Raw genomic sequence first — 15,262 nt, 5'->3', positions numbered from 1 at the left:
AACTGGAATACCGCCTCTCCGAACTACCTAGGGAGCACACGTTGAGGTTTACTAACGTAAGTGGTCTTAAAAATACTAGTAACACTAACCTATGTAACGGCATCAAATGCAAATTATTATGTCAAACGGTTATTGTAATAACAATAACAAAACAATAATAATTGTAATAAATTGTTATAATCAGGGCAAGACTTTATGCTCACCCTGTATTACCGACTGGCACAGAAAAACGTAAACATTCATTTATAGAGAATGTTATTTTCTATAAAACTAAAGTGTTTTTTCTATGAACTAAACTGTTTAAAACTAAGATAACTGATGTTGTGCTAAGTAAAGATAGATAAGTTCGTCATATAATGGCAATCCTATTTTCTGGAAGCAAATTCTAACCAAGTAACAAAATCACCAATTCAGTATAGGTACAGCTGCGGTAGTAATTTTAGTTTAGTGGAAATTCGTTTCATTTTCTTAGTACAGATAATGGAGAATGACAACAACTGCATTTAATGTTTCAGCTGAATGTACTCACCAATTCATACAAACGGTATCTGGTGGGCCTAAAAGCAGCAGACTGTCTTTTGGTGTCTAAGATGAGGAATCAAGAATTTATGCGACTTGTTGTAGAGCCTACTGTACCTCGGCGGAAACCTGACCTCACAACATTTTTACATAAACCATTAGAGGTGAATTTACTTTTTTTCCTTACTCTATTTTATGATGTCAGTTGATTTTTAAGTTATTCTTGTGTTAGAGTATCTGTAACATTGGACTGAATCTAAGTATGATTTCATTGTTCATAGCTAAATTTTCAGCACTGGCAGCAATTCACCTGCTCCTTTTCCTTCACAAGTACTTCATCTGTTGTTAATGGGTGCAACAACAGAATGAAAAACGTAAAATATTGCGTGATGGTAGTGAAATCATCTGAATTAAATTATTTTCTAGAACAGTAGCATGTGTTACACAGATCCTGCCACATTGTATGAATGGTTAGTTTGAAACCAACTAACATATCTCGTAAAGGACACACAAGTCGCCGGAGTGACATCCAGTTGAAAGACTTACACCAGGCCGTTAACACAGACGAAAATTTTAATGATAATTAATACAGTTTTGGTGGAGACACTAAAAATACTCCACATGCCTGAAGTTACTGTTTTATTTACTTAAACATATTACGCCTACATCTACGTGATTACTCTGCTGTTCACTGTAAAGTGTCTGGCAGAGGGTTCAATGAGCCACCTTAAAGCTGTGTCTCTACCGTTCCACTCTCGAACGGTGCGCGGGAAAAACGCACTTACATTTTTCTCTGAGAACCCTGATTACGTAACATCTGTAACATTTAGTGTCTTTATTTGTGGGAAGGAGGTATGTTCTTGTTGATAGTGTTTGGTTATCAGGCACCAAAATGCTCTTTTTAAAATCACTGATTTTTATAGTAGAATGAATATATCACTATTCGAACGAAATCAGAAGTAATGGGATATGCTCAAGTAAGTTTGCAGGCTCAAAACGTAACCTAAGTGATCAGAAGTATACATAAATCTATCTGAAATATCACATTTGCCCATGTTTTCATCTCATTATGTTGTACCTGATGCAATGCTAGACGGCAGGGGAACCCCACGAAATCTTGAATGAGATTTTCACTCTGCAGCGGAGTATGCGCTAATATGAAACCTCGTGGCAGATTAAAAGTGTGAGCCGGCCGAAGTGGCCGTGCGGTTAAAGGCGCTGCAGTCTGGAACCGCAAGACCGCTACGGTCGCAGGTTCGAATCCTGCCTCGGGCATGGATGTTTGTGATGTCCTTAGGTTAGTTAGGTTTAATTAGTTCTAAGTTCTAGGGGACTAGTGACCTCAGCAGTTGAGTCCCATAGTGCTCAGAGCCATTGGAACCATTTGAACCATTAAAAGTGTGTGCCGGACCGAGACTCGAAATCGGGACCTTTGCCTTTCGCAGGCAAGTGCTCTACCAACTGAGCTATCCAAGCACGACTCACGACCCGTCCTCACAGTTTCAATTCTGCCAGTACCTCGTGTCCTACCTTCCAAACTTCAGAGAAGCTCTTCTGCGAATTGGTAGAGCACTTGCCCGCCAAAGGCAAAGGTCCCGAGTTCGAATCTCGGTCCGGCACACTGTTTTCATCTGCCAGGAAGTTCCACGAAATCTTGTTGAGATGGTGCAAAATTAAAATTCTTTCTTCATGGGGATCTGCTGTGACGATAAATATCAATGGAGATTTCTGTGGCCTGACAAGTGTTTATTTACACATGGTCACACAAATTTTCATTCAGCTTTCATTCAGGTCTCTCAAGAGATCAGTCCATGGAAAAGGCTCTTCACCTAATACCATACAAAATGAACTAGTGCCCTGTCGAATAAAGAAACAAAAATTATCATTGTCAAACTGGATCTTTATCATAGGCACCACATAGATAGGGAAAGTCAGTCTGTGCTCCTCTGCAATGCTACTGTCAAGAGGACAAACAATGTCCTCTCTTTGAGAATCACATCAGGTGAGTGTGTTAATACCCACCTCAAAATTTCACCATCAACAATAAGTACTCCTAAACGTGCCATTCACCAGTCGTTTCCCATATCAGTAATCTGCCATAGCATACTGTGGATTACCTCTCTGCAAAATATATTTCCATTGTTTCGGTTTACCGCTGTCTGGTCGAGCAAGGAACTTCTAGAGTATGGGGATATCCTGACAAAATTTGATTTTGAACCTTATGTTCCATGAATCAGACGGGAAAATCGCACTTTCTGGTAATAATCCCCTGAAACATGCAGAGGTATTTTAAAATACCCACATTCATGACTGAAATGAAAAGGGGGGATGTGACAGTGATACACAACAAGGTATACTACACCACATTCTGCAAGACGGCTTATGGGGTATACATGTTGATGACTGAAATATAGATAAACTCTTTCTTATTTATTGGTGCTCTAGGACCAGCTGAAACTAGTATGCCCAGAGTACCTGTGATGTCCAATAATCTGTTGGACTGGATGCCCATTATTTCTCAAGAGTTGTCCACAATGCTTTCTCACAGTTTCTTGTAGTGGTAGTTGATTTCTGTATGACAACCAGTCTACCCAAACCAACACCTACTCGTATATATTAGTGAGTATGCTTTAAGTTTACTGGTATTTTGATGATGGCATGAAATATTTTTGATAGTGTTCATTATAATAAAACCTAATATTAACATTTCCTTAAATTTTAAATAGGTGTGTCTGTTTGTCCTTATATAATTAATGCAAAGCTCATCAAAATGACTAAACCAAGCAAACATATCGAGTTCTGTTGTTACCATAAGAGTTGTAGTCTATCTATCAATCAGTTATCACTCAGTCAGTCCGTCCCTTTCTTTCTTTCTCCCTTTCCCTCTCCCTCTCCCTCACACACACACACACACACACACACACACACACACACACATACACCACCACAAGCACTTTGTGTCTCTATCATCTTGGAGTATCAGGAAGATATCATCTGCGTCGGTTAAGATGAGTGTTTTGAGGCCCTACAGGCTGATATCTGTTAGAGTGTGGTAGACATGCCACTGCAAGGGTTCCAAGGCGACCTTGAATTCACTATAATGGTACTATATGATGTTAAAAGAATCAGGAATATTTATCACCATTCTGCCTTGCAGATTCTGCATAAACAAGTATTTGCCAATTATTTTCATTCTACATTGTAGTTGTATATTTGATTGTATGGCTGAACCTTTTATATTTCAGCATTATCGTGATATTCTAAAACTGCTTCAAACCATTCTGCACCAGACCAAAGTTACCGAAGATGACTACCCTATTCTTTCTAAAGTGGTTCACGAGTTTCAGGTAAGTTTCTTACAGCTTGAAATAGTATTTTCATTGAATAATATCTTCGGATATGCTCAACATAATTAAAAGAACTGGGATTAATCCTTAAAGTGTTTCCATTTTGTAAGATTAAATTAATAGTTATGATTAACATGTGAAGTATATAGCTTCTTTTTCTGCAGAAAATATGTAGATTGTTTCCATTACGCTAGTTAAGCCTTGTCTACAGTAACCTGTTAAAATAAAGCTACTCATTGAGTTAAAATGTATTTAAATGTGTTCTTCTTCATGCTTAGGATAATTGCTGTGCCATATGGCATTGACACGTAGTCATTAGAATCACGTGCAAAATTCAAAGAAAGCAAATCGTTAGTACTGAAAGACGTTTTACTACAACAACACTGCAAAAATAGACAGAGATGAATTGCTGCTTGTTTTTAAGAATACTCATTTTTCTAATGGACGTCAGTATCTAGAATAATGCAAATTCCTAGAGTTTTGCAAGGTTTGCAGATATTAAATTTCAAGCTCTGGTGGTATGATGAAGTCAGTAGGGAAACTGATCATTGCCAGTTATCAACTCTAGCTGCTGCATCACAGTGGATCATACACTAAACGTGATATTCCTTTCCCCAGTTAGGAACAATTATCTGCTGTTTCATAGGTTTTACTAGCAGCGATTACTTTACTGTAACATTGAATCTATTGACTCATGGCAACCAACGCTGTTGTAGTTTGTGCAGATGCGGACCAATGGATATGTTTTCAGATTTGTGTATGTTCCAGGGTGCAACTCTGTCATGTTGGTAGTTGTCTATAATCTGGTGGGTGAGCTTTGTGTCTCTTTCATCTTGGAGTATCAGGAAGACATCATCTGAGTCGGTTAAGATGAGTGTTTTGAGGCCCTACAGGCTGATACCTGTTAGAGTGTGGTAGACATGCCACTGCAAGGGTTCCAAGGCGACCGCGAACAAACCAGTGAACAAAGGGCAACCCTGTAGAAATCCTCTTTGTAAAGAGATGGGTTTCATGAACGTTTCATTCATTTTAATGTCGAGGATGAGCCGTTGGAACACGAGGCGATGAGATCAGTAAAGGTGGAGTGAAGACCGAGAGCAGGAATTGTACGCAGTAAGAATCCATAATCTATTCGGCAATATTTTCTTTCTATGGTTAAAAGTCAGGTGGCTGTTGATTTGTTCGCCTGGCAAGTCATGTATATGAGATTTCGGCTATAATGAGCTAGAATTTTCATCACTGATTGCTCTCCAGTGGCAGTGTGTTGATAAATGAGGTTTCAGTCTGCTGGTAAGAGCTCGCGTCAGCGATTTCAAGTTGGAGTTTTACAACGTAATCGGCCGCAGAGCCTTTACAGTCATGGCTTTCATCATCTTTTGAATGAGTACCGTAAATCCCATGGTGAAATCCTCTGGTATGGTTGTACTTTGAAGCAGTTCGTTAATCATTTCTGTGCAGAAGTCTCCGAAGAAATGCCAATACCACCCATAAAACCATACGGGTAGTCCGTCCACGGACGGTGATTTGCGCTGTGGTGTTGTTTTTAAAGTTTGGCGCCGTTTCTCTGTTGTAAATCTGAAGATTATTGTTCTATTTTGTAAGTCAGTAATTTTTTTGAATTGGTGCAATGCTCCTAGGTTTGAGGTGTGTGAGATCTGTGATTTATTTAGAATACAAAATGATGTAGTGCTCTGGACGAAGAGCAACAGGTGGATTCCATATTCCTATATTTCCGTAAAGCATTTGACACGATAACATACAGCTGACAGTTAACAAAGGTACAAGCATACGGAATCGGTTGCCAGACACCGGAGTGGCTCGAAGATTTCTTAAGTAACAGAACCCACTACGTTGTCCTCGGCGGCGAATGTTTATCAGAGACAAGGGTATCGTCATGAGTGCCCCAAGGAAGCACGATAGAACCGCTTTATTCTCTGCATAAATAAAGGATCTGACGGACAGGATAAGCAGCAGTCTGCGGCTGTTTACTGATGATGCAGTGGTTTAGGGAAGATGTCATTGTTGAGTAACTGTAGGAGGATACAAGGTCACTTAGACAAAATTTCTAGTTGGTGTGATGGCAGGTCGCCTTAAAAGTAGAAAAATGTAAGCTAATGCAGATCAGTAGGGAATACAAACCTGTAATGTTAGAATACAGTATTAGTAGTGTGCTGCCTGACTCAGTCACGTCGATTAAATATCCGGGCCGAACGTTACAAGGCGATATGAAATGGAACGAGCATGTGAGAACTGTTGGAGAGAAGGCAAATAGTCGACATCGGTTTATTGGAAGAATTTTAGGAAAAATTGGTTCGCCTGTAAAGGAGACTGTATGTAGCACGCTGTTGCGACCTTTTCTTGATTACTGCTCGAGTGTTTGGGATCCGTACCAGGTCGGATTGAAGAAAGACATCGAAGCAGTTCAGAGGCGAGCTGTTAGATTTGTTACTGGTAGGTTCGATCAACATGCAAATATTACGGAGATGCTTCAGAATCTCAAATGGGAATCACTGGAGGGAAGGCGAAGTTCTTTTCGAGGAGCATTACTGAGAAAATTTAGAGAACTGGCATTTGAGGCTGACTGCAGAACGATTCTACTGCTTCCAACGTACATTTCCCATAAAGGCCATGAAAATTAGATTAGAGAGGTCAGTGCTCGTACGAACAATCGTTTTCCCTCGCTCTCTTTATGAATGGAACGGGAATCCTCCGCCACGCACCGTACAGTGGCTTGCAGAACATATGTGTAGATGTAGAAGTAGATGTAGATATATTCTATATCAGCCTGCTTCTGTATTTGATATCAATGTCATCGTGTATAGTTGCGATTAAGTGTGAGCGGGCCCGCCTCGGCTCTTGAATTATGTGGTGAATGTATGAGGCTGTATAAATGCGGTCAGCAGAGTCCCGGGCACGAACTTTGTTCGACATACTATACTCATGATATTTGCTTTAATCCCTGTTATTGCGGCTGTATTGTGGATAGAACACATGGCTACAGGATATTCTTAACACAGCGCCAGTAAATAACACTCAGTAGTCGTCTTACTCCATCTGCCTGAATTAACTACATAGTTTGTGAGCAGCTTGTCTACTTCACCTTAGCGAGTTTGCTCCACCAAAATATACCTGACTGAAATCTTAGTCGCGCAGCGAAGGCCAGTCGCCAAGTTTGCTCGACTTGTGTTTGTATAACCATACAATATCGCTGACCACGACTGTCACGAAATTTCAACTGGAAATTAAGTTTATTTCTGACCAGCATTAATGCAATGTCAGAACATTGCACACAACTAATTACGACTAGAATATCAACAAAAGAATATAATCAGTAAACAAACAGACAGCAACAGAAATAACAAAACTGCTGATCATCTGTCACAACTGCTGTCACTAAATATCAGTTACAGTCTAAGGTTTATTTATGACGACTACCAAAAGAAAGCAACATACAACAAAACTGGCCAATATTCCTACAATAACGTGAAATACACTGAAGAGCCAAAGAAACTGGTACACCTGCTTAAAATCGTGTAGCGCCCATCCGAGAACGCAAAAGTGCCGCAACACGACGTGGCATGGACTCGACTAATGTCTGAAGTAGTGCTGGAGGGAACACACCACGAATCCTGCAGGGCTGTCCATAAATCCGTAAGAGTACGAGGGGTCGAGATATCTTCTGAACAGCACGTTGCAAGGCATCCCAGATATGCTCAATAATGTTCATGTCTGGGGAGTTTGGTGTCCAGCGGAAGTGTTTAAACTCAGAAGAGTGTTCCTGGAGCCAGGTCCAGGAACTTTTTAAACTTTTTCGCCATTGTACGGTATGCAATAGTTAACCAGCCATTACCACACTGTGCAGCATCAATTTCGGTAAAGGTGAAATTCAGTACACACCCACAAAATACAGAGGGGCCCTGCAATATAACGTGAGCTCGAACACCACTGGCTGTAGCAATTTCCAAATCGTCTATAGCGTTGTAAACAGTCATACGGGAACGTCTTCTAAAACCGAGCGAGGTGGCGCAGTGGTTAGCACGTTGGACTCGCATTCAGGAGGACAATGGTTCAATCCCGCGTCCGACCATCCTGATTTAAGTTTTCCGTGATTTCCCTAAATCACACCAGGCAAATGCCAGTATGGTTCCTTTGAAAGGGCACGGCCGACTTCCTTGCCTAATCCGATGAGACCGATGACCTCGCTGTTTGGCCTCTTCCCCCAAACAACCCCAACCCAAACGTCTTCTAAATCTCCTGTAACGGCCCACCTTCTGTATGAGCGTTCCAATGCTGTTGCACGAGCGGCTGCACGAAGCCTGACGCCTTCTTAAAAAAATGATTACTTATACAGACAAAAATATTGCGATAGTCACTGCCTATCAGCCCTATCTGTTCCCAGTTGCCGTCTATGAAAATTTCTCCGAACTTTCTTGTCCAGTGGGATGACACCATTGTAGAACTAATTGGTAGCACATGTTTAGAGGTGACTGAGCGAAAAGAGGAGTGTCTTCATAAAACTTCACAATGGCAGGACATAAACCTTCTGGGATGACGAGTGGCTCTTTCTGTTCTATTGGATCGTAATTCATAACATGCAGTGTTCTTTCTATCAAAGAGACTTCTCACTTAATGGTTTCTTTCATCTCTCCACACTTGATGGTCTTCATCAATGTTGGATTATCCCGCTGTTCTGCAGCAATGACAGTTATTGCAGTAATATCTGAATCATCATTCTGGTATGTGTACGTGTGTGTGTGTGTGTGTGTGTGTGTGTGTGTGTGTGTGTGTGTGTGTGTGTCTGTGTGTGTGTGTCTGTGTGCGTGTGTGTGTGTATGTGTATGTGTAAGTGCTGCTGTGACATCATACTACTCATGGCTCAGTGCTCATCTTGTTAGTCACCCTCACAGACTCTTCTATCAGCCAGCATAAAGAATAGTAGTCCATTGCAATAGTGATTATTCTACCAAATAAATATGGTCATAACTTACGGATCACTCGGATAACTTTAAGGCACTTCATCTTAATGACAGAATATGTCTTCTCCAGTTTTTAAAGAATTCTGGAAGCACGAGAAATCGCTTCACCAGCAACTAATTTGTTTGCAGTGGCACTGCACCTACCTCACAACCATCAGAATCGGTGCATAGTGCTCTATTAATAGAAGGTATCATGTCCATGAAGACAGAGAAAGAAGAAAAATAGGTGTCATTAGATCATTAGGAATGGAGAACATACTCAGATACGGAAGGATGGAAAGCAACTTCGGCCATGCCCTTCCAAAGGAACCAGTCCCTCATATGCTTGCAGCAGTTTTCGGATGCGAAAGAACTCTACAACTGAAGGGCTGGAAGAGGATTTGAACAATTGTCCTCCAAATTATGAATTCCGTGCCTTACCACTGTATCAGCTCACTTGATCTTAAAGACAGATCAACATGTTCGCTGTTTCTCCTCCTCAGAAAATTTGGCATCTCTCTGTAGAAGTTCTTCCAATGGCCAAGCTTTACAAAACTCCATCAGTAGGAGCAAAATCTACTAATACTGCTCACATCACAAATGTGCTGACCACCTGGAAAATATGTTACGGCTTAAACTTTCTGTTAAGGGGAACAGGCGCAGTGTCCATTAACTTTGTGTCCAGATTTTATCTTTAGTGAATGAAGAGGTATTTCCTCAGAATTATGTTAATGTCTATAGTCGAGACACACGTTATCTTTGTGAAACAGCAGTGCCACCCAGCAGGAAAAGACACATTGTCTGTCTGAGGTGCCAAAGCTGGCTACCCCATCATGGTCTCGAAAGTGAATGAATGTTCTATAAACTAAAATGCACGACTTTAAATTTAACAACGCAACCTTTCGTCTTTTCCCTACCAGCTTTATCGCCCTTGAGCTTCTAGCAGACAGTCCATGTATTCACAGTGGGACTAACTTTGCGCCTTTCAAACAGTGCAAGGTGTAATCGATTTGTGGGAATAGGTTGTATCATTTTTAATCATTTTTCTTAGTTGTTAATAACGCATATTGGTGCAAAACCCCCATGTGCCACCTGTCATCTCCATAACGACCACAGGAGAAGACCTTCAGCACTTTGAAGATTAACAATGTTATCTTGCAATATTTTTGCCCACTTCCTCCATAATCACCAGCATCTCAGGTACAGATCCGCTATGTGAGTAATGACTAACGCTTAGATTATCAAAAGTGTTGATAGAGTGTTCCACTCTGGGTCATTTAGTCGACATTATTTCCATTACAGATTCGAAAAGACTAATAATTATCACAGAACACTCAATATGCACCAGTGTTCTTCACCCAGGTAAAGATCTGTTGGCAGTAGGAAAGTAACTTCCTCTGCTGTCGTCTGTAATAGTAATGTGGGATGATTCTTAATTGTTCCTGATTATTTAGCTACTCCTTTGCGCTTATCATTGAAAATTAGTTGCTATTTTTCATGGAAGTTGGAGCCCAGGAGTCACTCTCACCACTCACTGGCGTTTAACAGTCTTTTGTAAGTCTAAGTAATTTTGTACTGTTGAAAAAAATGGTTCAAATGGCTTTGAGCACTATGGGACTCAACTGCTAAGGTCATTAGTCCCCTAGAACTTAGAACTAGTTAAACCTAACTAACCTAAGGACATCACAAACATCCATGCCCGAGGCAGGATTCGAACCTGCGACCGTAGCGGTCTTGCGGTTCCACACTGCAGCGCCTTTAACCGCACGGCCACTTCGGCCGGCTGTACTGTTGACTACGGCTCCATAGTTTAATTGAGCATCTAGACATATTGAATGGAACTCATCCCACTTTGTCTCATCAACTGATTTTAGTTGGAAAAATAGTTGTTGTATGAACTCCCTTCATAAACCTTGAGCTTCTACCTTCCACAGTCCATTACAATCTGATGCCTGCAATGACCTCGATTAGAGGACAATATTATTAGCACATTTGGAAGAGCAACAAAATTTAAGGAATGTTTTCTGTCGTCGATAAGTTTCCTCCCTACAAAGGCACCAGCAGAAATTTTCCATTCCCCAACTTCATCACAATGTTATTCATACTTCACAGTACACTTTTCAGCTACCTACAGTAGGAATCTGATCGGGAAAAGTAGTCCCAGAGCTAATATGAGGCTAGATATGTTGGGTGAGCATGACGACGTTGATGTGATTCCTCAAGATCAAAACAAAGGCCGTCTGCATTCAAAGCTCATTGCTCCTCATTTTGATACCTATATTTGACATTCATAGCCCTAGTAAAGTCCTACACTTCTTCTGTCACTAGTTGTCTTACGAGAATTGGAAACTGCTGATGATTTTTAATGACTGCCACAGTTGCAACATTCGGAAACCTCTGTTAACTTACTCTAATATGGTATCTAACTGCAATGCTCCAGTACCATATGATTAAACTCCTTTGGTGATGCACAGCTTGTATTAAGAATCGTGGATATGTACGTAAGCCTTTTTAGTAGCCTAACTGGAGCCTCGCGAAGCCTCAGAACCTCCATCCAGCTGTTCCACAATTTAATCAGAAAAATTTAAAATGTTAAGAAGAAGGTCATAAACAAAAGCCAATACTTAACAGACTAACAAGGGGAGGCCGCCAATTGTGAAATTCAGATTCCATTCATACTGCGCATAATAAAAGCTCATGGCCAGAGGTGTAATGTGGCAAAGCACCAAGATGAACTTCTCAGCCGTTGTCGAGAAAATCGACAGTTAAATGAAACCGTTGCGGTGAAATACTCTCTACGATTAATAACTTTCTACAGCGTCGTGGCGCAGCGGTAAGCGCTCGGGTTCCTAATCCGAAGGTCGCCGGATCGAATCTCGCGTCATGCAAACATTTTTTTTTTAGTATTTGTTTTTTGTAATTCAAATGTGTGTATACACACACACACACACACACACACATATATATATATATATATATATATATATATATATATATATATATATATATATATATATATATAATTACCGGCAATCAGTTGCAACAATTATGCATATAATAAGTTGTTGAAAGTCGTTTGTCGTGGAAAAACTGGCGACTTCGAACATCATTATATTTTCTGCAAACAAAGTTGTATTTCACAAATGTTATTAATTGTCTTCATAATGTTAACCACGTATAGTTAACGGAAGACGTAGAAACGATATTCCGAAACGAATACGTATAGCGTAAGTCAAACGTTCGAATTAGAACAGAAACCCCACGAACACAAATTTACTGTGGCAGGTATGAAATATAAACTCCGCTACTCGCTCGTTACACTTGAAGGACAGATGTTGAATGGGCCGAAACGAGCCGCCGCATAACAGCGTAGTTGCTTGCTAACTTCGAAAGAAGGTAGATGCGGTCCCTAGCGCAACTTATAACATCGTCGAAAATCAGTGCGGACGTGAGAGCTTTGGTACACCCTGTTAAACAAACGGAAAAATGGAGGCGGTACAATTGGAGAGCGATCCGCCTTCACCAACATGCATAAGCAATTCATTAATAGTTTATATATATATATAAGAATTACAAAAAGCTAATAACAAAAAAAAATGTTGCCTGGAGCGAGATTCGATCCGGCGACCTTCTGATTACGAACCCGAGCGCTTACCGCTGCTCCACGACGCTGTAGAAAACTTTTAATCGTAGAGGGTATTTCACCGCAATGGTTTCTTTTAACTGTCGATTTTCTCGACAACGGCTGAGAAGTGCATCTTGGTGCTTTGCCACATTACACCTCTGGCCATGAGCTTTTATTATGCGCAGTATGAATTGAATCTGAATTTCACAATTGGCGGCCTCCCCTTGTGAGGAAATTTTGCTACACAGACACAATGAATTCACAATTGGAGCTTGATTTGGAAATGGATTTAAAGCACTGCCATCTATGCACCAACATTTTTTTTAAATAACGAAGTCTTAACACTTCCTTAACATCATTAATATAAACTACAAATATTGCCAGGTAGTGTAAGTGAAGCCAGTGCACTACTAGCCATATATTATAATTGACTGCATCATCTGAGACAATACAGATGCTATGGCAATATTCATCTTAGGACAGCATATGGATACAATCCTTATTTTTCATATGGATACAATCCTTATTTAGTGCATTCGTTGTTCAATTTAAGATAAAATAATTAGTATGCTAATAGCAAATACTCAGCACCATTAATCACTTATGACTATCACATTTCCAAAATCACATCAGTTGCTCTTCTCCTGTAAACTCTCTCTCATTTATTCTGTTATTAAAACCAGATTTAATAGCAGTTGTATAAAATGTATAGGCTAAGATCTCAGACAAAGAAGAATGCAGGTGCATGTTGCAATAAACAACAACTGCAATCCATGTGATCTGTGAGTGACAAATACTAAAAATAGTAATAGTTAAATGCTCCACAAACATAAGGCTCTTTTCCTATATGCATCTTTCACGAATAATCTATCATTTGTGTGTCATAAACTTATTGTTAATTTCATGAATTCATCTATATCATACTCTCATTACATAGAAATATTGCCACACAAAATATTATGTCTCAATTTAATTGCTTATGTCTTTCAGAGTCTGCAACTGAGCAATTAGTTCATGAACTTGTTTCTTTTATAAATAGTTCTTGTGCAAAAACAGGTTCTTATTCTTTTTATAATTTTTTTTGCGAGTAACTTCTTGGAAACGTAAATACATACTAGTTTTCCTAAGTAATACATTAACACATTATGTATAAATGAAATGCCAAGTGTCACCATTGTCGTGTTTGTAATTACTGGCCAAAGTAATAAAGTACTATTATTAAAAGAGAATAGATATAGAGAGGATTATTTGAAAAACTGATACAGTAATGTAATTTGAGTTTAACTATAACAAAAGTAAGGAAAACAAACAAACTGATACAAATGTGCGACTTACCTCTGACTCAGACTCATATATGATGAAACTTCATTTTTTAATAACCTGAATAGATGATTAGAAAATATCGAAAATAAGTATCAGTAAAGGCAACAGATAAATAAAGAGTTTCTTACGTATAGTAACTTTCTAGTATGATATTCGTAACCAAGAAACTTGAGGCTCTTTGTGGGACAGCATGTCTCCAGCTAAATTATATATTTTGTTTCACAAATGTAAGACACACACATCACAGTACTGTGAATACTCTGTAATGGATAGTATCAAGAAAATAGTGACCCAATGAACTAGCAAACACAATTTCAAGCTTTTTGCTTTCCAGATAATGTGAGAATGAGACTAAACAAGAAGAGAGTGACATCAGAAGCTGAATGGTAGCTGCGAATAATTTAAAGAATTCACTCACACAATACCAAACATCCATTTGTTTTTGGCATGAACAGATAATGGGGTATTATGGTGAAAGCAAACAAATTTTCTCCACATTCAGTATGTCAATTCATTTTATAATTGTTTAATAAATCATTGCATTGGAATGCAATTTTGTCACTGATATTTGACTCTAATATGGCTTTTTGATAGATAGATATATATATAGATAGAATTAGGCAGATAGATCAATAGATACCTAAAACGATAGCTAGATATATAGATATTTCTCATGCTTCATATCAAGTTGTGCTTACTGTTCTGTATCATGAGATTCCTCCAAACAAGTTCACTGACTAGTTTCACAATGTTACCTGAAATGAAAAACTTAGTTAAATAGCTCATGGAAAAAGATAAAGAGTGGAAGCCACTCATTACATGAAGCATTATCACTTCCAGACCTTTATTTCAATGTTACTTCTTATTGGATCGTTTGATTTATTTACTTCACATGAATGTCTGTTTCTTGAAAATTTATTGTATCATTCTTTTAGTTATTGAAAACCAGTAGTCATTAAGCAGTTCTTAAACTTTTGAGAATATAAGTTTGCTCTGTAGACCTTCAGTAAAGAAGCAGTTCCTATACTGAAAATCTCAGTTTTAAGTCAATAATTTGTACTCAAATATTGATATGGCATGTCGATCACATAAAATAATGTTCACTCACACACTTTTTTTAATTTCTGTAATTTTTGTTATAGTAAATGTTTTCTAGGATTTCCCACATATCTTTCAGGTCTTCATTCTTCCACATTAGCTTCACATTCAGATCACTCTGATTTCATACTACTCTTTATTCTTACATTGCCCAAGCATTTCACAGACTTTGTCAAAAGCCTTAACCTTCTGTAGTTGTTTGACCACATCACTGAATTTTGTATTAATCACCAAAGGCAATGAAATCCTTTGGAGCTATATGATCCTTCCTTCCGTTTGAATATGATTTGTACTTCCTTGTCTAGGAATCTGTTACCTTAAATAACAAAACTAGTGTTATTGGACAAAATCAAAAACTGTTTTCCACTATTTTAGCAACTTCTTAATAGTTCTTG

General features: G+C 39.0%; 1 protein-coding gene across 1 annotated transcript in view; it reads left to right on the top strand.

Moving 5' to 3' along the window:
* LOC124722040 overlaps positions 1–15,262 on the top strand; it is a 1,041,203-nt gene that overhangs the window by 639,445 nt on the left and 386,496 nt on the right. The window contains exons 10-11 of the mRNA XM_047247232.1: positions 516–683; positions 3,765–3,866. Coding sequence (XP_047103188.1) covers positions 516–683; positions 3,765–3,866 — 270 coding nt within the window. The remainder of the gene's footprint in view (positions 1–515; positions 684–3,764; positions 3,867–15,262) is intronic.

The sequence above is a fragment of the Schistocerca piceifrons genome, chromosome X, assembly GCF_021461385.2.
Source record: "Schistocerca piceifrons isolate TAMUIC-IGC-003096 chromosome X, iqSchPice1.1, whole genome shotgun sequence".
Lineage (NCBI taxonomy): Eukaryota > Metazoa > Arthropoda > Insecta > Orthoptera > Acrididae > Schistocerca > Schistocerca piceifrons.
Note: the sequence above shows the minus strand (reverse complement) of the source record. Positions and strands in the feature narration are given on the sequence as shown.